Here is a 23,994-nt window from a genome sequence, read left to right on the forward strand (position 1 = left end):
CTGCCACCACAGCAATTAATTGTTCTAGGCTCCTGGCTCTGGACCAGTCCAGCTGCCACCACAGCAGTTAATTAGAAACTGAACCAAGGGAAACAAGATTTCTCTCTCTCCCTCTCTCCATATAAACCTGCATTTTTATAATAAAGTGTTTTGCACTTATGTATGAAAAAAGACACGATCAAATTCATGTTGTTAAGGACTTATCAGACTGTAAAGTGAAACCCAAAAAGAACTCTTAAGGAGCACTCTCATTTACCTAGAAATTTAATACACAAATGTCATTTTTAAAAACATGATTAAAATGGTCACATTCAAAGGTTTTCAAATAATATACTATCATTCTACTCCCAACCTAAAATATTCCTCCCTCCACCCTCCAACAACAAAGAAACAATATAGAAAATTAAAATGATACACAAAATCAAATCAATCCTGTGTTAAAAAAAACTTGATTTCTTTATTGCATTCTTTTATATGAAAAAGAGCAAAGCCAGGAGTAACTGTGCACCCCTGATGTCAGGGTACCTGGCTCTGAATCCCAGCACTCCTGTCTCCAACCTCCTCCTCCCACCGACCGAGGGCAGCGCTGACAGCACTCCAGAGCTGGACTGTTCTTGCCCCCCATGTGCAAACCCTGCCAGGTCTCCCGGCTTCTACTTTGGGCCGAGCCAAGCCCAAGTCACTTCAGACATTAGGGTAGTGAGTCAGCAGGTAGATCTCTTTCAATGTATCTCACGCAAATTTCACTTACCAAAACAAACAAACAAGAAAAACACGCACACCCCTGCCCCCTGCCTCATCTACTGCAGGAATGTACACTCTCCTGCATGTGACTTGTTCACATTCCAGAAGATGTGGACATCAATCTGAGGGGCCAGGGTTATTAAGTGTCCCAGAACCACCCTGTGGAGAAACTACAGTCACATCAATGTAGAACTCAGCCTCCTTGGAAAGAGCAAAAGAAAAAAAAAGAAGAGAGGTCCGGAGTGACAAGTGGCGGGAAACAGCAAGGAGCAGGAAACTGCTTCCACTACCCACAACACCATCAGAGGTTACTCTGAATCTCCACTGTGAGGTCAGGTCTCATACGCTAACCTCCCCATCAACATGGAGTCTCTCATAAAAATCTAACATTTCTTCTGTGAAAAGTATGCAAAGGGTTGATTAGGCCAGCTGCATTGGTTCAGCAGGAAACAGAGAAGTTCTGGACAGTATCTGCGTCTCTGAAAAAGCTGGCTGAAGAATGAAGTCTAAAAAGTTGTCTGCATTACAAAAACAGGGATCTGGAGTATGTCTTACATCTTCATAAGCAATAAAACAATCAATTATGAGATTTCAGCTCAAAGAAAAAACTTCAAAAAAATGAAGACAGAGAACAGAACAAGGGATGGTGCGAGGCTCAGTAGGTTAATTCCCTCCTTGTAGCACCAGAATCCATGTGGGCATCCTTTGTTTCTCACATGTTCCTATCTAGATCCCCCCTTGTGGCCTGGGAGAGCAACGGAGGATGTACCAAAGCTTTGGAAACCTGAACTCATGTAGGAGACCAAAACAGGCTCCTGACTGGCTCAGCTCCAGCCACTGTTGCCATTTAGGGAGTGAACCAGCAGAAAGAAGATCTCTCCTCTCTCCTCTCTGTAAATGTTCTCAAATACAAATAAATTCTAGAAAAAAAGGAATAAAGAAGAACAATAACAAATCTTATTTGAATGGTTGAATTTCTCACCTACAGTTTCTCATCTGCACAAACTTGCTAACCATATGAAATCCAATTAGTAAAACAGTTCCAAATTTACTTTTGGGAACCCAGTAGGTAATATACAAAAGCACTGACCAAGGGCACAATTTTATTAAATTCAAGGTTGATTTTTTTTTTTTGGCATGTTTGTTTCCAAGTTGCAAAAAAAATTCTCATAATCTGCCTATTCATATTTAGTATTTAAATAGCTTAATTTGGGAGCTGGTACCATGACATACAAAGCTAATCTTCTGCCTTCAGTGCCAGCATCCCATATGGACTAAGTTCAAGTCCCACCTGCTCCCCTTCGTTTCTAGCTCCCTGTTAATGTGCCTAGGAAAGCAGTGGAGGCTGGCCCAAGTCCTTGGGCTACACTCACGTTGCCCCTGGCTTTGGACATGCCCACTCTGACCATAGTGGCCAGTTGGGGAGTAAGACAGTCTGGCAAGTCTGTCTCTGTCTCTTGTTCTTTAGAATTCTTTCAAATAAAAAAGAATAAATAAATCTTTTTTTAAAAGACTTAATTTTACTGCAGAATCAAATAGCTCTTGATACAAAAAGATTGGAAAAAAGTAAACCACTTAACTTCAGATCCCAGAGTCCACAGACTCCAAAGCAAGAGAAGTAGCTTATTTAGCTAGTATTTGACTTGTGCTTTTCCTTGTTCTTCAAACTGTTTGAAATTAGCGTAGAAAACACGAGAAAAATAACAAGAATTAACATAATATTTAGATCTCTATTAGTGTACTGAACTAGTAACACTGGCATCTTTCATAATCAGAAACATAAAATCTGTTAGAATTTTTAAAGTTTCTGTTCCAATGACTTAAAAATCACAAAATCTAAAAATAATTACCCACCAAAATCAATATTCTTCACTTATAGAGTCTACAAAAGTTGGGTTAAAACTGTAATACAGAAGGGAGAACCATGACTACCAGGGCCTGAGGCACAAGTAGAGAATGAGGTTCATGGGGACAGAAGGATGGGGAAAGTGGCAGGCTGCAGACTTAATGGGGAGGGATGAAGGCAGAAGGAAGGAAGGAGGAAAGGAGAGAAGGAGTAAGAGCGAGAAAAAGAAACTGTTACCTTCAGGGGCCATTTCCAAAAAAGGGAAATACTGTATTATAACCAAAAATTAATCCTCAAAACACAAAGTCCAGCCTCAAAGTATAAAATCAGATCATAATATCTCTTACGACAGCAACACATTTTCAAATTCTCATTCACATTTTATCATAAAAAGAACTGCAGTGCAGCCCTACATTTATTTGATCCTCACATTGTAGTTTAGCCATTAATATCACTTAAAACCAGTACACTGGGGCCAGCACAGCAGAGTAGGAGGTAAAACCGCCACTACTGGCACCAGCATCAGTACCCAGACGGCTCTACTTCCAATCCAGCTCTCTGGTAATGTGCCCAGGAAAATAGCACAGGACAGCCAGGGTGCTTCTTCTCCTGCACCCAGGTGGGAAACAGAGGAAGCTCTGGACTCCTGACTTCATCGCGACAACCACTCAAGGAATGAACCAGTGGATCAAAGATCTCTTTCTCTCTTCCTTCTTCCCTCCACCCACTGTGATTCTTTCCAAAAAAAAATTGTCAAAAATAAAAATAAAATATTCTTTGGTCTAATAGCATTATTCTTAAAAGTAGCTAGGAAATCTTACAATTTGTGAAGAAGATTATAGGCATTTTCATTTAAGACTCAACTTAATTTCCTTTCTGCCTACTTCTGTAATACCAATAATGTATTACAATAGCAATCATATGATACATGTTTTTAAGGTTTTATTTATTTATTTATTTGAAAGGCAGAGGTACAGAGAGGACAGACAAGGAGACTTCTTACATTGGTTTGTCTGCAGGACCAAAAGTTGAACAGCTGGGATCTGAACCTGGTGTTCATGTGATGATGGTGCCACAGAGGCTTAGCCTACTATCTCATGATGCTGGCCTGACACATTTAAATTTTGGAAATGCAGTCTATATCTTTTTTTCAAATCTGTAAAGAGCTGACAAAATTCTCCTAAAGCTATATGCCAGGTCCACCTGTAGGAACCAAGACTCAAAAATGAGATTCTCCTACACCTACCAAGAGATGCCCACTGACCCTTTATAACTCATGATCCTACATATGGTTGGTGAGTAACAAAAACAAAACCTATCCCATGACGCAAGTAATATCAAGCACTGGTATACAAAAGCACATCTCTAATGAACAAGCAACCAATTTGAGAAAACAATTCATACTAAATATCTAATGTATACCAAGTTAATCACTCAACTGAGCAGAATTTTACAGCATGTCACTGGGTTATTCAGAAACCATCCATATTAAATTTAAATGGAAGATAAACATCTGCTTATCAAGTTTGAATAAACAAACATTGCTGACATATAACATCTTACAGCAGAAGATGGTCTAAGCAGTTGAGGCCCTGTACCCAAGTGGGTGACATGGATAAAGCTCTTGGCTTTGGAATGGCCTAGCCCCAACGGCTGCAGCCATCTAGGGAATGAACCAGTAGATGACAACGATTCTCTATTCCTTCCTCCTCCTCTCCCTCCCTCTTGTAACTCTGCCTTTAAAACAAATTAAATAAATCCTTTGAAAAATTTAGGGATACATACTACAGGGTTGTTTTTCTTAAAAAAAAAAAAAAATTCAATACTATAACCTAAGTATCAACATTACCCTTCAAACTACTAACTCGTGTAGCTCATAGTATGATGATTCAACCCCTTAGAGTTCTACATACATCAGACAGCCAGCTGACAGAAGCATGGCCCCACAAGTTATCTGCACTTTCCGTAAAACACACGCAGTGTAACTATTCAAGACAAGACTAGAGCGAGCTGGAAACTGACTTCTGTAATTTGCTTCACACACTACCCAGTAAGCTCCTTGAAATGCATTCAATCAATACTGATTACTCATAACTTTCTAAGCCTGCTCTGACAAGAATGGGAAATATCGATTATCGCTAAAAAATAATGAGTTCAGCTTGTTGTTTAAGAGGACCACACATACTAATTCTGGTAACAACAGTTGCAGCATCAGAAAATTTAGGATCCTTTAAAAAAAAGGACATCTAGGACACTGTCAACACCTCAATGTTCTCAACTCAAAATATTAAAACCAGGAAATACGTTTTGTTTATTTATAATATTTCTACTGTAATTTAGAAAGCTTAATCTCTTCAAAATAATATTACCTAAGGACAAAATAAAGCCCATCACATAATACATCCTTTCATTTGAAGAATCAAGCATGTAAGACGTAATTAAGGTAAAATGGTTATTTGAAAAAGTAAAGCCTACATAAAAATAATTCCAATTACGTTCACAAAAAAAAAAAAAAAGCCTAACTAGTAACTAAGAGTTAATAACACTAATGACAACAGGTGTTTAATAAAAGAAATGACAAAACCAACCCCTCCTCGCTGACCATCTACATGTATGGAACGGATGTGATCTGCCAGATCTGGACTAGAGTTGAAGCAAGCCTGGCACTGGTCCCAACAACAATTATAGGCAATATTTTTGCTTGAAGAAGTAGTGCTTCCTTGTCCATTCATCATTGCTGGAGTTGAACGCCCACTGGAAATTGTGCTGTCTACATCCATTATAGTACTGCTTATGCTACAAAAGAAGAAAAAAGGCTGTGTTATTCCTAGAAATTCACTAACACCAATATGATCTTATAAATATTTAACTTAGATTACTACTTGACATTCTATTCCATATAAACCGAGCATACCAATCATATTCTGCACTAGAAAACAATAGTTGGTAGCAAAGTACAACTAAAGTCAGAAACACAACATTTCCTCGAAACAGACATGGAATAACAAGCAACTTTTAACATACAAGAACACCCCAATATTCTTTTTAATATTCATTTATTTTTATTGGAAAGGCAGATTCAAAGTGAGGAGACAGAGATTTTCCATCCGTTGGTTCACTCCCCAAATGGCTACAATGGCCAGCACTAAGCTGATCAGAAGCCAGTAGCCAGAAGCTTCTTCTGGGTCTCCCACGTGGGTGCAGGGTCCCAAAGGCTTTGCAGCCACCTTTCCCAGGCTACAAGCCAAGAGAACTGGAAGGGAAGGGCAAGTACAGCAGCCAGGACACATATCGCCACAGACATGGGATCCCAGGGCATCCAAGGTGAGGATTTAGCCACACACACACACACACACACACACACACTCTCTCTCTCTCTCTCTCTCTCTCTCTCTCTCTTTCATCATTACTTAACAGGCCAAGCCCCCACCTCCGGCACCAGCATCCCATAGGGTGCTGGTTTACATCCCAGATGTTCCACTTTCAATTCAGTTCCCTGCTTGTCCTGGGAGAGGTGGTGGCTGACATAAGTGTCAAGTGTACACTAGTGGACAAGATTTTTTATTTGGGTTTTGGTAAAAACTGAAGTTAAGCATACATTATTTTCTCTTTCACAAAACTGCCTGATTGTTTTGACATGGGCATAGATATGATATGGCAGAGATTTTCTCAGTGTAATTAGAGATTAAAAGATTTCAGATCAAGTGATAGAACTGTAAAGGTAATATCTTGGTTCTGAATTTTCTGCTGAAAATCATTGTTTAAAAAAAATTTGTTATTGAACAGGCAGAAATTACAGACAGAAAATGAAAAACAGGAAGAGAGACCTTCCCTCTGCTAGTTCACTCCTCAAAAGGTCACAAAAACCAGAATTAAGCCTATCCAAAGCTAGGACCCAGGAGCCTCTCCGGGATCTCCTGGATGTACGCTCAGGACACCAAGGCTCTGGGTCACCCTCCACTGGCCAGGCCACAATCAAGCAGCTGAATCCAAAGTGTAGCAGCTGAGACATGAAAGAATGAACACCCATATGGGATACCAGCACTTGCAGACAGAGGATTAGCCAACTGAGCCACAATGCAGGTCCCCAACATATGCTTTTAAAATCATGATAGGGCACAGTGTGATAGCTTAGTTTTCCCCTTGCATCTGGACCAGGATCCCATATGGCACTGGTTCTAATCCGGGTTGCTTCAATTCCCCTTCTAGCTCCCTGCTTATGATCTGGGAAAGCAGTAGAGGATGGTCTAAGACCTGGGGACTCCACACTTTCCTGGGGACCTGGAGGAGACTCCTGGCTCCTGGCTTCGGACTGGCTTAGCTCCAGTCATTGTGGCCATTTAGGGAGTTAATCAATGATCTTTCTGTTTTCTCCTCCAATCTGCATCTGTCTTTCCAATAAAAAATAATAAATCAATCTTAAATCAATCTTAAAAAAAAGATGGCAAAAAATTTAATATAGGATGCCTCAGATTTTTCCTTAAAGGATATTTAAGTTCCCCAGGCCAGACTACAGTACCCACCAGCATACACGCGGGTCAGGTCTGGCGACAGGCCAGACTGAGTCAGTCCACAGCACCTGCTGTCACGTCTGAGAGCCACAACAGGGTATAGATCAGGTCAGACTGGGCTGCAAAACCTGCCAGTTCACCTTAGAGCCAGGACTGGTAGGACAAGAGAAGTAGGGCCACTGCATCCACCAGCAAATGCTGAGGCAAGGCACCCACAGCAGAATGGGCTGCAGCACCCACCCACACGTAAGACCCCATGCCAGGAACAAGTTTGGTAGGGAACTCCACTACTGGGCTACTGCTCCCACTGGTATGAGAACCAGGACTGGGGGTGAACTGGCAGGGCAAGGCTTCAACACCCACTGGCCTCCATGCGAACTGAGTTTCAGGGAGGGACAGGCAAGACCAGGCCACTGCATTCACCAGCACACACAAGAGCCAATGTAAGTACAGGCCAGTCAAGCTCTGCTGCAGCATCTGCTGCCAAGTGCCAAGACTAGGTTCAAGTCATGTCAGATGGGACTGAGGTACCTCCTGAAAAGTGCAAGATCTGCAGCTGGGAGCGCAACTAGTAGGGGAACTGTGAGCACTCCTCTACTGGGCTGAGTTTCTCACTGGTGAGCATGAGAGCAAGAGCTGAGGGCAGACCAGGCTCGATAGGCGAAAGCACCCATCAGCGTATCTGTGGGTCAGCCGGTAGAGTGAGATGGGCTGAATTAAGCACAGTACCCATAGGTGTATATACAAGAGCCAGATGGGATGCGGGATGGGTCAAACTAGTCTGCTGCACACACTGGCACGCACAAGAACCAGAGGGAGGATACTGAGAATCGTAATCACCCCAACCAGGCTGCACTTCCTGCTGGTGTGCATAAGGGCCAAGTTCATGGCAGGCGGGGTCAGGCTAGCCACAGCACAGAACATGGGGCTAGGGACAGAACTGACCAGACAACTGTAATCACCAGAGTATGTGTAGGCCAATACAGGAAACAGACTGAACTGGACCCCACACTAGCTGGCACAAACAAGAATCAGGCCTAGAATCACACCAGGCAGGATTTCTTGGGAGATGCCCCCCACCACAGCTGGACCACTGGACTCAAAACTCTGGCCACAGGGGAAAATCATAGGATTTGTGATCCAGTCTTGGAATGCATTTATCAGGATTGTGTCTCCTCATCTGATGATGTCTGTACAGTGGAGGCATGCACAGATGCACATGGGAGACATGACAACCAGCTCGTTAAAGCCTGCAGAACTGACTGAATGCCATGTCACAGGATGGAAATTAGAACAGACTGAACAACTCTCCTGACCAAGCTTTGGCAGCAAATATTCGGATGAGTGCTAGCCAACAGACCTTGGAACTCAAAACCAACACTGTCTTAGAACTATCAGAAACACTAAAGCAAAACCCTTAGAACATTCTTCTCCACACTGGGATTTCTAAGATGACATCAAGCAGCCACCCCCGATCCCCATAGGTTGATGTAGTTAGTTAGTGGTCCCTTCTATTCTTCCCCTGAGACACAGGAGAAAAAGGAAAAAAAAGAAATATGGAAGCATTTGTCCAACCCACCTTGCGCCACATCAACTAATTGGGGGTCCTCATGGGCATACAGCTTTTTCAACTATGTAAGCAATATCAAAAATAAAAAAATTTCAGAAAGGATATTTAAGTTCATTTGGCTTACTCTTCCCATCAGTATTTTCCCTTAAAGGATATTTTAATTTACTCCCGGTTACTACCAACCAGTTTGAACTCCAAAAATTTACTCAACTTTTTCAATCTCTCTAACTATCAAATGTTTTAGCTACTATAACTGAATATTCACATTCTGTGTGCTGTAGGAATAAACTGTGGGTATGCTGGCTTGTCTATGCCGAAAATAAATGCTTATTTAGCTACCATACACTTCGTTTCATGAGACTCTTAACCCTGAAATGGCTGTCTCGTTTCCTTAGCTGCTTTACACAATATGACATACTTCAAAGCACACACTTACATACACCGTTACTTCAACTGTAAAAGCAAACATAACAGCTTTACGTTAACAATCTATCACACTCAATTTTGAACAATCTCAGGACAACTGATGAGCCTCCATGAACTGTTGTGGTATAAATTGAAAACCAGTGGCTCAGTGAGTACAGGAGGCTAATATTACATCTACATAAACAAATGAACAGGGAGATGCAGCTGGTCAACTGTCGGGGGCACAGTCTCTTGAGCAGCATATGTGAAACACAGGCACCTGGGAAGGGAGGGGCGGCAAGGCAGCAGAGAGGCGTGCCTTTACTATCTGTCCTTTCCCGGCACGCACCAAGATTTCATTGTTATTGGAAAGCCGGATATACACAGAGGAGGAGAGACAGAGAGAAAGATCTTCCGTCCGATGATTCACTCCCCAAGTGAGCTGCAACGGGCCGGTGAGTGCTGATCCGAAGTCGGGAACCTGGAACCTCTTCCGGGTCTCCCACGCGGGTGCAGGATCCCAAAGCTTTGGGCCGTCCTCGACTGCTTTCCCAGGCCACAAGCAGGGAGCTGGATGAGAAGTGGGGCTCCCGGGATTAGAACCCGCGCCCATATGGGATCCCGGGGTGTTCAAGGCGATGACTTTAGCCTCTAGGCCACGCCGCCGGGCCCCATGCTTCTTTCACTTTAAAAATCCACAACTGATCGAAAACCAACCAGGTTGGTTCTCTTTCTAATTGCAAAGTGAGGTCAAGCAAGACAAAATGGGGCAGACAAGAGCACGATGGTGCAGATGCCGCTCTGAATGTTGGCATTCCACCTCGGCAGTGCCGGGGCTCTACTTCTGAACACAGCTTCCTGCTACTGTGCACCCTGGAAAGCAGCAGGTGATGGTGGCCCAGGAGCTGGGTCCCGGCCATCCACATGAGACCCAGATGCAGTTCCAAGCTCCCGACTCTGGCCTGGCAAAGCCCAGTAGATGATAGATTTACATCCACTCCCAATTAACTACAATAGTCAAGTCTGTATCAAGCAAAAGGTAGAGAAACTTCTTGATCTTCCACATAGGTGACAAGGAACCAGGTATCTGGGCCAATTTGTGTTGCCTTCCCAAGTGGACTATTAGCAAGAAGATGGACAGGAAGCCGAGCAGCTTTAAAGCAGAGACTTAAATCAGAACCAAAATACAAACGCCACCACTGCAGGCAGAGGCATCACTGCGCAACAATGTCATGTTCTAAATACACTTAATAAACAAAATTTTGAAGTAATTTTGAAAGAGACTAATATACTTTTGATAAGAATATCAATATAGTGCCAATCTGCATGGTGTTAATGTACTCTTTTATTACCTTCAGCACGAAACTGAACCTTCACAAAAAAGTCCATTTATCGATGAACGCCAAGCAACGCTTAGTCTATCTGCAATGTCATTAATTTAGAACAGTAGCTGATGTGCACATAGCTCCTCATAAACTCTGCCAAACATAGGAGATGAGACTGCAAAAGCAATAGCAAATGAGAGGGGCGCAACACTCAAGATAACCCACCCACGTTTGAGGTCAATTATCCTCAGCCTGGCAGGACCAACTCAAGTCCTGCTTCATAGCCCCTCCTGGGTTTCTCTCTAAATTTTAAGTTTTCCATTCAAAGCCTCCAAGCTCATTTTCAGCCCCAGACCCATGTGGAATCAAATTCTTTCCATTCATCAGGCTCATGAGGCCATCGTTCTAATGTAACAAACAACATAGGAGACAAAGTATGGGCCGTTCCTACTTTGGCCAGGCCCTGAGCTAGCTAGACTGTCCAGAAAGTAGCAGCCTTGGCCCTATACTGGTTTAGATAAAACAATGAACTTACATCAAGACTCTAAAACATAACAATATCTCTGTGAGGTTTACTTTTCAATGAAAGTTAGAATCTGTAAAATATAAGTACCTAAAAGTTGGTATTTGTAAGAAAACTTAAGCAAGCCAATGCACACTAGTGATAATCGGGGTTTCACAAACTTTAATATGTACATGAATCACCTGGGATTTTATTCACTGCAGACTTTACAAGGTTTGGGGTAGGCCCTTTACAAGGTTTGGGGTAGGCCCCGAGACAGCATTTCTTTTTAACAAGTGCACATTTGTTAAGCTTGAGTAACAAGGAATTAAAATATCTCCTGTGATGGCATCATTACCGATGACTGTGGTATACGAGGCACCTGTAATGCAAACATCACATATGGACACAGGTTCAAGACCCAGCTGTTCTGCTTCCTCTCCAGCTCCATGCTAATGTGCCCAGGAAAACAGCTGAAGAGAGCCCAATGCCCAGGTCCCTGCAACCATGTGGGAGACTCAGAAGATTTTCCTAGCTCTTGTCTTCATCCTAGTCCAGTTGCAGCCAATATGGCCATTTGGGGAGTGAATGGCAGATGGAAGACCACTCTCCCTCTGACTCTATCTTTTTGTAACTCCACCTTTCAAATAAATTAAAATACATATATATATGTTAAATTCAAGAGGCAAAGAAAAGCCAGTGCCATGACATACTAGGCTAGGTCTCCTCCTGCAGAGCCAGCATCCCATATTTAGCTGTTTATTTTTATTTATCTGAAAGGCTGGCTCATTCTTCAAATGCCTGCAAAGCCAGGAGCCAAAAATTCCAACCACGTCTCCCTGCGGGTGGCAGGGCACCAGGCACTCGAGTCGTCATCTGACTGCCTTCCAGCGTGTACATTAGCAAGAAGATAGACCAGAAGTAGGGGCAAACTCAAATTCAGACATTTGGGCCTGGCACAGTAGCCTAGCGGCTAAAGTCCTCACCTTGCACACGCCAGCATCCCATATGGGCACAGGTTCTAATCCCAGCAACCCTGCTTCCCATCCAGCTTCCGGCTTGTGGCCTGGGAAAGCAGTCGAGGACGGCCCAAAGCCTTAGGATCTTGCACCCATGTGGGACTTGGAAGAGGCTCCTGGCTCCTGGCCTCAAATCGATTTAGCTCCAGCCATTGCAGCCGTTTAGAGAGTGAATTACTGGATGGAAAATCTTCCTCTCTGTCTCTCCTCTCTGTATATCTGCCTTTCCAATAAAAATAAAGTAAACCTTAAAATAAATTTCAGATATTTTCATATGGGATGCAAACATCTCAAACAGTAGCTTAACGCTGCATCTCAATGCTTGTCTTTAATTTTTAATTAATGAATTATTAACCTCCATTTTGTATCCTGTAATAGTGATAAATAACCCACATAAACAAAAGCTTGTTAAAATACTATTGAAGAAACAGGGTCCCAAAGCTTTGGGCCTTCCTCGACTGCCTTCCCAGGCCACAAGCAGGGAGCTGGATGGGAAGTGGAGCTTCAGGAATTAAAACCAGCGCCCACATGGTATCCCGGCGCATTCAAGGCGAGGACTATAGCCGCTAGGCCACGCCGCCGGGCACTCTCAGAGTATATTTATAAAATAGGGGATAAACAGTATTATACTCATACAGGACTTAGAGTATAACAAAATAAACTAAGATGTGGTAAACAACTAGTGCCTGTCTCTTCCACATTTATAATCCAAATTATTAAAGGCTACAATTCAAAAGTGACCAAAGCATTTAAGAATCATGTATATCTTGAACAACTAAGTTACATATCCAATATTATACAAGAATGAAAACTATCCGAGCCACCCATTCCTCTTCTGATGGTCAGAAGTGATCACAACTATCTACCCTATTTGCTCTAAGTTTGCCAAAGCGATTAAAAACTCAAAGTGAACCAGCTGAAAGAAACGAGTACTTCAAAAAAATCTCAACCAGCCTGCCTAGTGCATGCTAAGACTTTAACAGCACTGTGGCACCGGAAGGACAGCATCCCCTTTGAGAGTCATTTTGAGTTCTGGCTATTCTCCTTTTAATCCAGCTCCACGTTAAAGAGCCTGGGAAAGCAGGAGCAGCTGGCCTTAAGTACTTGGGCCCCTGCTACGCCTGTTGGAGACCTAGACAAAGTTCTAGTTCTGGCCTGGACCAGCCCTAGCAACTGTGATCAACTGGAGAATAAATCAGAGGACAAAAGATGTCTCTCTGCTCCGTCACTCTGCTTTTCTTCTAAAAAACATTTTATCACAAGACACTCTAAATCTGACTTCCTATTTCATGTAACAGCTAACACGGCTTTCTTTATGTCCTATACTAACTGCTGGTTACAGGCTGACTCTTCCAATGATGTTCATTACCAACATACTTCAACCCAATCCCCTTCTTACAACTCGGTGTCTACGGCTGGGATCTGAGACAGACAGAAAGACCTTCCTTTGCTGGCTCCCTCACCAAAAGCCTGATTCAAAAACCAGCAGCCAAGAGCTTCTTCCAGATCTCCCACGCAGGTGCAGATCCCAAAGCTTTAGGACAATCTCCATTGCTTTCCTGGGCCATAGGCAGGGAGCTGGATAGGAAGTAGAGCAGCCAGGACACAAACTGGCACCAATATGGATCCCACCATCTGCAAGGGGAGCCAGCTGAACCATTGTACCAGACCCTATTTTCACTCAAAAGACAAATCTTCTACAGAGAGAGACAGTAATGGGTCCCCATCTGCTAGTTCACTCCCCAAATGGCTGCCCTGTCAGAAGTTGAGAGCCAGGAGCTTCTTCCCACATTCCCATGTGCGTACAGAGGTCAAAGGCCTTTGGCCATGTTCCACTGTTTTCCCAAGCCATAAGCAGAAAGCTGGAACAAAAACGAAACAATCAGGACAGGAACCAGAACCCACACAGGATGCCAGTGCTACATAAGGAAGACCGGAGTGCTATGCCACCATGCCGGCATAGCACTCATATATTTGAAAGCAAGCAATACAGAGATTAGGTCTTTCATCTACTAATTCATTCCCCAAATGCCTCAAATAGGCCTGAGCCAGGCCGAAGAAAGAAGCCTGGGACTCCATTCCAGGGTGGTAGTGCACCAAGCGCTCGAGTGCCTGGACGGACACTGGCAGAAAGCTGGATCAGAAGCGGAGCAGTCAGGACTTAGGCTGACACTTGCGTGAAACACAGGTATTGCAACCAGCAACGTGGCCTGCTGCACCAAAAGGCCCACCCTAACGTACATTTGGATTCCACTTCTCCACCAGCCTTTTCAATTATCCAGCTCACAAAGTTAATAGGCTTCTGTCCTCAGCTTGGAAGAGGACTACAAGCTGACTTCCAATAGAACAGAAACCAGTGGACCTAGTGGACTGCCTAGTGTATAGACTCATAAGCGAAATAAATGCCATTTTAAATCACTAGAAGCACAGGCTGTCAGGTGGCCATGATAACTAACACATGTATTAACTCAGTTAGTGCTTCCAAGAGCCCTCTGAGCTACACTCATCTTTGTCTTACAAACAGGCAAGCTGGGGGTTGGCACCATGGTGTAGCAAGCTAAACTTCTGCCAGTAGCACCAGCATACCATATAGGTGCCAGTTCAAGCCTCGGCTGCTCCACTCAACCAAGCTCTCTGATTACAGTATTGAAAAGCAACAGAGGAGGGCTCCATCCCCTGGGCACCAGCACCTATGTGGGAGACCTAGAAGAAATGTCTGGTTCCTGGCTTCAGATTGGCTTAGCTCCAGTCACTGCGGTCAAATCTGGAGTGAACCAACAGATGGAAGCTCTGTTTTCCAGTCTCCCCATCTCTCTCTTTCTCAAATAAATCTCTAAAAAGCTTTAAAGAGAGAGACAGGAAGCTAAGACACAGGATTTAAGTGACATGCCCGAAGTTCAGTGTAAAACAGTAACGCCAAACAATCTAAGTGCCACACTGAGGGCTGGCCTTGCGGCAAAGCAGACTAAGCCACCACCTGCAATGATCACATCCCAGGTGAGTACTCATTCCAGTCCCAACTGCTCCACTTCCAAACCAACTTCCTGATAAAGTGTCTGGGAAAGCAGCAGAAAACAAACAGCACAAGCACTTGGGCCCCTCGAGCCACGTGGGAGACAAGGATGGTATTCCAGGCTGCTGACTTCAGCTCTGGCCGAGCCCTGGCAGTTGCAGCCATTTGGAGAATGAACCAGTGGATGGAAGATATCTACCTTCCTCCTGCTTCCTCTCTCCCTCCCTTCCCACACACCATCTGCCTCTCTCAGTAACTCTTTTTTTTTTTTTTTAAGATTTATTCATTTTATTACAGCCAGATATACAGAGAGGGGGAGAGACAGAGAGTAAGATCTTCCATCCGATGATTCACTCCCCAAGTGAGCCGCAACGGGTCGATGCGCGCCGATCCGAAGCCTGGAACCTGGAACCTCTTCCAGGTCTCCCACGCGGGTGCAGGGTCCCAATGCATTGGGCCATCCTCAACTGCTTTCCCAGGCCACAAGCAGGGAGGTGGATGGGAAGTGGAGCTGCCGGGATTAGAGCCGGCGCCCATATGGGATCCCGGGGCGTTCAAGGCGGGGACTTTAGCCGCTAGGCCACGCCGCCGGGCCCTCAGTAACTCTTTTAAAAAAAGAAACTAATAGGGTAAAAAAGTTCACCAAAATAACTGACACTCAGTTTTATCCAGTGTGCACACAAACAAAACTTCCTTTTGTACGTCGATGGTAAACAGTAAAGAAAAAAAAAGATTTAATATCTACATATAATTAGATTCCTTTGGGCAGTTTTCCTAAAAAGATAACCTATTACATTTAATTCCTAAAAGTCAATTAGCTTCATTAAAAAGTTAACTCAAGGGCATTCACAGAAAGCAATACTGTCCTCAGGTAGAAACTGTCCCAGATTATAAACTTAGAGCCCTAAAACAGATGTGACCCAACATGATATATTCATTCCAGGGACAAGAGGCAATCAATCACTTTATAAAGGACAGAGTTATGAAACTGGTCTTAAACAGGATGAAGACATATAGAGCACATCAGACTCCTGTGAGACCGACTGGCTTTTATTTTGCAAACCACTGTGGTTCAGCAGGATTTCTGGTCTTTCAACTCAGAAACAATTAGGAAAAAAGTACAGACAAGCACCTATTTTGTTGTATGGGTTATACATATGTGGTTATAAATAAGTCAAATTTCCCTTGGGCCCTTCCAACTCACCTCAGGTGGAAGGAATCTGGCTCCCCTATGATCCAATTAACTTGTGCTGTGAACCACCCATAAACCTCTTAGAGTAAGCTCCCAAACCTGGCTAGTCCTGCACACTGTAAAAGCATGTCTTTCAGCGACAAATTTAAGTAGGATTCTTTACACAAGTAAAATCTATGACTTTGTCAACTGAGGTAATCATAAAAAATTAATTAGAAGTACACTAAAAAATCATTAGCCAAAACCAAGATATTATTATTACTGCAATTACAAGCTATTATCGCTATAATTTAAAAAGCTAAAATGGATTTTTCTAATCAAGAAAAACACTACTGTCTATTCCTACAATTATTTCTCAGGGTAAAGACAAAACATTTTTCTCCTCAGTACCCAACAGCATTGGCTAAATTGGCCAAAAGGGACACTACGCAATAATGATGAAACAGTCTATGAAAACAAGTAGATTACATTCTTTTATCACCACTGTGTACCAAGCATCAGTTAACATTTCTTTCTCCTCTCTAGTCTGCAGCCCTTCTGATTACTCCACCCACATTCTTCAAACAGCTTAAGATCAGACAATGTACCCTCGTCTTGTAAGCACCGTTTGGTGTCCCCACTTTCCATCCAGCCCTCTGTGGCCTGGAAAAGCAGTCAGGGCTGGCCCAAGGTCTTCGGACCCTGCACCTGAATGGGAGACCGGAAAGAAGCTCCAGGCTCCTGGCTTTGGATCAGCTCAGCTCCAGTCATTACGGCCACTTGAGAAGTGAAATCAGGAGACAGAAGATCTTTATCTTCTTCTCTCTCTAAATCTGACTTTCCAATAAAAAGAGACCAGAAAACAATTATCTTCAAAAAGATTGTTCCTAGTAGCAGCATTCCACTTGAACCCAGGATTTCCAAGACATATTTAAACACTCATGTTCCTAACAGTAGTTTTCACAAAACTCAAGCATGGAGGCAGCCCAAGTGTCCACTAAGGGAATAATGGATAAGCAAAATGTGCTATATCTGCACAATGGAATTTACTTCAGCCTTAAAATGAAATTTTGCCATGAGGATTAATTCAATTAAGCCAGTCACAAAAAGACAAAAATTGTGCAATCCCACTAATACGAGGTGATAGTAAGAACAGCCCTCTTGGGCCCAGCGGAGCAGCCTAGCGGCTAAAGTCCTCGCCTTGAAATCGCCAGCATCCCATAAGGGCGCCGGTTCTAATCCCAGCAATTCCGCTTCCCATCCAGCTCCCTGCTTGTGGCCTGGGAAAGCAGTCGAGGATGGCCCAGAGTCTTGGGCTGCTGCACCCACGCAGGAGACCTGGAAGAAGTTCCTGGTTCCCAGCTTTGGATCAGCTCAGCTCCAACCATATAGGCCACTTGAGGACTGAATCATCGGACGGAATTTCTTCCTCTGTCTCTCCTCTCTGTATATCTGATTTTCCAATAAAAACAAATAAACCTAAAAAAAAAGAAAAAAAAAGAATGGCCCTCTTCATTTCCTGTAGCCTCAGTAACAACACGGACAAAGGAAGAAGAACCCATCAGGTATCCCATATCCGGCTCAATTCACCAACTCCTGAGTTACTGAATATAGATGGGGCGTGCGACGAGTGTGACAGGACATGCTGAAAATCTGAAGTTAAGACAGAATCTTAAATCTTAAAAATATTACAGCCAAGAAGACAAGAACAAACAAGACTCTCAATACAAGTCCATAAATATGAAAAACAAGGTGATTTTTGATCCCACAAGAACTCATTCTGCAGTATTCCTGCAGTCCTAGATGAAGCAAGGCGGCAGCAAGCAGTCCTCTGACTTTGTCTAAAGGACAGATTGTCCGACTTAGTACTCAGATACCTGCAAAAACTACAGCAACATCTTCACATCAAAACTCCAACTCAAAACTCCCCCCATTTTTAAGAAAAGCAATCAAATTGGGGCCCAGCACTGTGGTCTAGTGGCTAAAGTCATCACCTTGAATGCGCCAGGATCCTATATGGGTGCCTGTTCTAATCCCGGCAGCTCCACTTCCCATCCAGCTCCCTGCCTGTGGCCTGGGAAAGCAGTCGAGAACTGCCCAAAGCCTTGTGACCCTGCACCCATGTGGGAGACCTGGAGGAAGTCCCTGGTTCCCGGCTGTGGATCAGCACAGCACTGGCCATTGTGCTCACTTAGGGAGTGAACCACTGGACAGAAGATCTTCAGATCTTCCTCTCTGTCTCTCCTCCTCTCTGTATATCTGACTTTGTAATATAAAGAAATAAATCTTTTTTTAAAAAAAAGAATCAATTTGAGTCCCAGGAAAATGAAATGGCTTGCCAAAGTTTCTGCAGGCAGTTAGTTTGGCTACATTATTGATCACTTATTCTCATGAGAACACTCTGTGCACCACAACCCCACACTTGAGAAATGTGTAGAGAATGAGAAATGGGAAAATGAGGGGCTCTAGGAACTAAATATAGCCCCCAGCACTACATGGAGACCAGCCACTTAATCCTAAAACCGAACTGCTTCTCTCCAGTGGACAAGAAAGTATGCCTGTGAGAAGGTATGTTACAGCAACCCAAGATTTTCTGTCCCGAAAGCTGCTCTGTCACCACTCCGGGTTATTTAATGTAGGTATCCTAACGATGGACGTGTCTGGGAACGCTGTGGGAGGGAACCAGCTGGCCAGTGGACCTAAGGCCCTTCCAGTAGGGATACTTCCTAAACACTAGATCGAGTCTCTTCCTTCCCAGCGCCACCAACTGACTGAGGGATTAAACATTTGCAGTCGGGGCCTGGCGGCGTGGCCTAGTGGCTAAAATCCTCATCTTGAATGCACAGGATCCCATATGGTCGCTGGTTCTAATCCCGGCAGCTCCACTTCCTCTCTATCTCTCCTCCTCTCTTATATCTGACTTTGTAATAAAAATAAACCTTTAAAAAAAAAAACAAAAAACATTTGAAGTCATGTCCAAACCACAGCACCAAGCATTACCACTTTACCCCACCCTCTGTCCCAGCTCCAATCACTTCAGTTCACACCAGAACACTACTACTACCTATCCACTCTTCCAGCTCCCCAAATCTTCCTCCACTTTAACCACATAGTAATTACCCTGCAATATGAATTTCATCATTCATCTAAAATATAAATTTGTGAGGCATTATGTAAATACTACAACTACAACACCAAAGAGAGAACACAAAACCCAGCAAGACACCAATTCACACAGCAGTAAAAGCAGATCTAGAGTTGGACTGAAGTCGTCCACATGCTAAGCCCATTCCTGCCCATGTATTAGTTACATCAGGTTTTCTGGAATTCTCTCTTGAATGTTCACCTACCACTGAATGAAACGTGGTGCCCTCTCCCATTCAGTCTTCACTCACTGACTATACATAATTCCCTCCGGTTTTAATTTGAATGCACTGTCACAAATTACGGAAGGAAAAAAATTGCAGAAAATAAGGCAATTACTACTTTAGTCTTCTCATTAAAAACTAAATATCTGGGGATGCACCATGACATTTCTTCCTCATCAGTAAATAGGGCACAGTGCTAACCACTATTTTTTTTTTCTTTAACATTTAAGCATCACACCCACCCATGCCTAAAACTGTCCACTTAGTTCTAAGGCCCACATAATTATTTCATAAATGCAAAAGCCTGGTGCTGTGGGGTTCCGGCTCCCACTGCTCCACATCCAGTCCAGTCCCCTGCTGCTGCTCCTGGGAAAGCAGTACAACAGAGACCTGGAGGAAGCTCCCAGCTTTGAATCAGTCCAACTCCACCCATTACGGCCACTTGGGGAGTTAGCCAGCAAATGGAAGATCTCTTTCTCTTGATTTAACTCTGTCTTTCAAATAAATCCTTAAAAAAAAAAAAAAAACTCATAAAAATGAGCATGTAAAAAAGTAAATAAATAAATTTTTTAAATGAGCATGTGGCTAGTTTTTATATTTTGCTTTTTTTATATTTTTATATTTTACTGAGAGTTCCTTTTCATTACTAAAAAATAAATCCCAATGTTTTTTATTAACTGGTAACTAACTTCACATTTTAAAGTGACTATTGAAATGGACATACATTTCAGTCTGGTGATTAAGATGCCTCTGTCCCACTTGAAAGTACAGGGTTCTCTTTGCTGGGAACTCCAGTTCCCACAAAACCTGAGCAGGTGTATTTAGGCTGAAAAGGGCAGACTGGCTTCCTCTTACCTCTTCCTGATCACCTTCTTGGAGGGAAGCTAGATCCATGCCTTAGGACGCACACACAGAGTTGAGGAGCTGAACAAGGCCTCCTGCCCAGGCCTCCACACCTGCACCACCTGCAGCAGCACTCCCTGTCTCAATCAAGCCATCAGGCAACTGTGGCCACAGCCCTCACCTCGCCACCATCACCTCACCAATCCTGAGGCTTACATTTGCTGAATACTGGGAAATTTGTTACCCAGCAAGAAACAACAAAACCTGGGGCCAGCACCCCATATAGATACCAGCTCATGTCTGGGATATTTCACTTCTGATTCAGGTCCCAGCTGATGGCCTGGGAAAAACCATCAGCTTGGCCCTCTCCCATCCCTGTGGGGACCAAATGGATATTGTGGCAGCTGGCTGTGGCCTGACCCAGCAGCCCTGGCCACTGTGGTCATCTGAGTGAAAAAGCAGACGGAATATCAGTTATTTCAGTCTTTTCTGCTCTTTCGATAACTGTGACATTCAAATAAATGAATATTCAAAATTTTAAAAATAATAAAAACAATATAACAGGTAGGAGATGAAATCTCTAATTGTACATATTAGACTTAAAAGACATTTTCTGCTAGGAGTTATGGCAAAAGCCACAACTCAGAACTAGAAATCGTAACAGTAAAATACAGCATTTCCTTACAACATTCAATTCCAGAAGTTTTTTGGGTGGCAACCTAGCTACACACACACAGCTCTACACTTGATACCTGAATTTATGCAGAAACGTGTAAACTGGACAGAAGTAATCTCTGTTTTTTCAAAATAAGTCATGACTTACAGAGAAAAATACAACACAAATAACCACAATATAGAAGCCATCATGAACTCACATACATAGATTAAAAAAAACTAAGGTAGTACTTTCATGTATAATCAGACTGAACAGCTAGGCATCATAAACTTCTAAAACTACATAAAAAATTGGGACCAAGTCACCTATTCTTGCCATCAGTAAAGGAGGGTATTCTGAACTACTGTGGTAATTTGATAAACTTTTAATTTATTATAATTTCTTTTCACTAGCTGGTGCTGTGGCACAGTAAATTAAACCTCCCTCTGCAAAGCCAAAATCCCATTTGTGCACCAGCTGCTCTACTTCCTATGCAACTCCCTGCTAATGTGCCTGGGAACGCAGCAAAAGAACATCCAAGACCTTGAGGCACTGCACCCACGTGGGAGACCCAGGGGAAGCTCCAGGCTCCAGTTTCACACGCCCAGCTGCAGCAGCTATAGCACACTTGGGAGTGAACAGTCAGAGATCACTCCTCACGGTAAGCCTGCCTTTCGAATAAACAAATCTTTTTTTTTAAAGATATATTTATTTTTATTGGAAAGGCAGCTATTCAGAGAGAAGGAGAGACAGAGAAGATCTTCCGGCCAATGGTTCACTCCTCAAGTAGTCACAACTGCTGGAGCTGAGCCAATCTGAAACCAGGTGTCAGGAGCTGCTTCCGGGTCTCACAAGTGGATGCAGGGTTCCAAGGTTTTGGGCCGTGGCTGCGTTGACCAGAGCTGAGCCGATCCGAAGCCAGGAGCCTCTTCTGGGCTTCCCATGCAGGTGCAGGGTCCCAAGGCTTTGGGCTGTCCTCAACTGCTTTCCCAGGCCAACAGGGAGGTGGATGGGAAGCAGGGCCACCAGGATTAGAACCGGCACCCATATGGGATCCTGGTGTGCTTAAGATGAGGTCTTCAGCCGCTAGGGTTAGAATAAATCTTTTCTAAAAAAAAATTTTCCCACTATATTTAAAAGGCAATGAGGCAGAAAGAGGGTGAGAGGAAGCTGGTTCTTCATCCTATGATTCCTTTGTCCAAATTCCCACAAAAAAGCTAGGCTCAAGTGCCCAGGGACCCACTGCACATTAGCATAAAGCTCAGTGGGAAGCCGAACCGGGGACTTGACCCCAGGCATTCCCCTAAACCACAGGGGCCTCCCAGGCAGGGCCAACCACAGCAATCAGATGCTCAAAACTCTTAGGGTATTTTTTTATGACCAAAACGGCTTTGGAAAATGGAAATATTTTTCTACAGATTTTACAATTAATTTAGCCTTGGAATTTAGCCTGAACAGAACTTTTTTTTACATGCATAAAGCTTAAGCTCTAAGAAAAGATAGGTTTTAATGGTCTCACATAGCTAAACTTATTACCTAAAGAAATCCTTAAAAATTAATTAATTAAAATAAATTTCAAAAACAGCAATTTGATCTTTACAACCAAAATAAGAGTAAAACTTTATATCAAACATAAGAGTTTCTAAATTTACTAAAACTAGCTTGTTACGAATCTGCAATTCTGAATAGCTTTCTCCTGCAGACTTTTTGTGTAAAGTGTCACTTAATTTTATAAATTAAGTCACTTTTCACCACCCAATACTTCCAATTCATGTTTGTACATGCCAACTAAAGGTCATAAACTAGCATGTAAACTTTCATATTTATTTTCTAAAAGCGCACTAAAAATTTTTAAAATTAAGATTTAAAAAAATTCTAAACCATATCAGATAAATTCAAAAGTACAGTTTAATTCCAAATGACAGAAAAACTGAATATGTATTATGGCAAAAATAGTTCTGATAAGAGAATCACTAATAAGAATGTTTCAAATCTCTAAAAGCCTCTTAAAACTAAAATATTCCAATCACAAAAATACAGACTTCCTACCATGAAATCAACCTATAAAATGCACAAAAACCATTGCAACCTCAAGCATAGTTTATAAAATGTATGGAGTCTTTTTAAATTTAAAGTAATTAGGGGTGGGGGAGACATGGTAAGGTTTCAAGCCCATTTCCAACCAAATTATTCCAGAATTAAGATTATCAAGGCCACAAAGCAGTTTCCTATCAAGCTTTTTCATACAAAATAACCCTGAACCAACACAATTACAGTTTGTAGTCTCAAGAAAACCTAAAAAAAGAAAAGAAAAAACCTGAAATCTCAAGACCTATTCAGACTTGGGGGACCAGTTTCTTCACTTCTTACTTTCAAAATCCTCATATCATGTTAAAAACTACATGTTCAACTAAGTATGATAAATATCAAATGAAGCAAAAACTCCACATCCTGAGGTATTACTTGATCAATAATTCACGGTCTCCTGAAGAGATGGGGTGGACAGAGTATTAACAAAAGCGAAACAAAACTCTGACACACACCACTTGATATTTGAGGCGAATTATTTAATTCACGTGAGGTGAAGATCCCCAGGGACGTGAGGACCTGTGTGGAGATCCAGCTCCACCATTTCTACTTACTCCTTGGAGTGAGACATCCAACTCGCTCCCACTTCCACTAAAAACAGGTCCAAATTACACCTACCTGCATGAGACAGTGAGAATAAAGGAAGACCCTGAAACCATGCACTGTAAACAGGTGTGTGTGTTTGCACACGCGTGGTGTGCTGAGTCAGATGCTCAAATGTATAATGCTGGACTTTCAAATGAGCATTATTAATGGAAGAGGATATAGAAAAATGACAAATGGCACCTGCCTCACTGTGCAGCTCGCATCAGCTGTTCAATTTTTGATAAAGATGTTCTCCTCCTTTCCCTACCCATGAATTCCTGAGATTTGTACAGTCTGGTTTACCCCCGCCATAGACGGTTTCCTAACTAAATTATCAAAACAGAATTAA

The 23,994-nt window shown here is 42.9% G+C and overlaps 1 protein-coding gene across 2 annotated transcripts in view; it reads right to left on the reverse strand.

Annotated features, from left to right (window-relative positions):
- AEBP2 (AE binding protein 2) overlaps positions 1 to 23,994 on the reverse strand; it is a 57,417-nt gene that overhangs the window by 30,796 nt on the left and 2,627 nt on the right. For both annotated transcript variants that reach the window (XM_058655662.1, XM_036497333.2), the window contains exon 2: positions 5,179 to 5,386. In XM_058655662.1, coding sequence (XP_058511645.1) covers positions 5,179 to 5,386 — 208 coding nt within the window. The remainder of the gene's footprint in view (positions 1 to 5,178; positions 5,387 to 23,994) is intronic.

The sequence above is a fragment of the Ochotona princeps genome, chromosome 27, assembly GCF_030435755.1.
Source record: "Ochotona princeps isolate mOchPri1 chromosome 27, mOchPri1.hap1, whole genome shotgun sequence".
In the NCBI taxonomy this organism is placed as follows: domain Eukaryota; kingdom Metazoa; phylum Chordata; class Mammalia; order Lagomorpha; family Ochotonidae; genus Ochotona; species Ochotona princeps.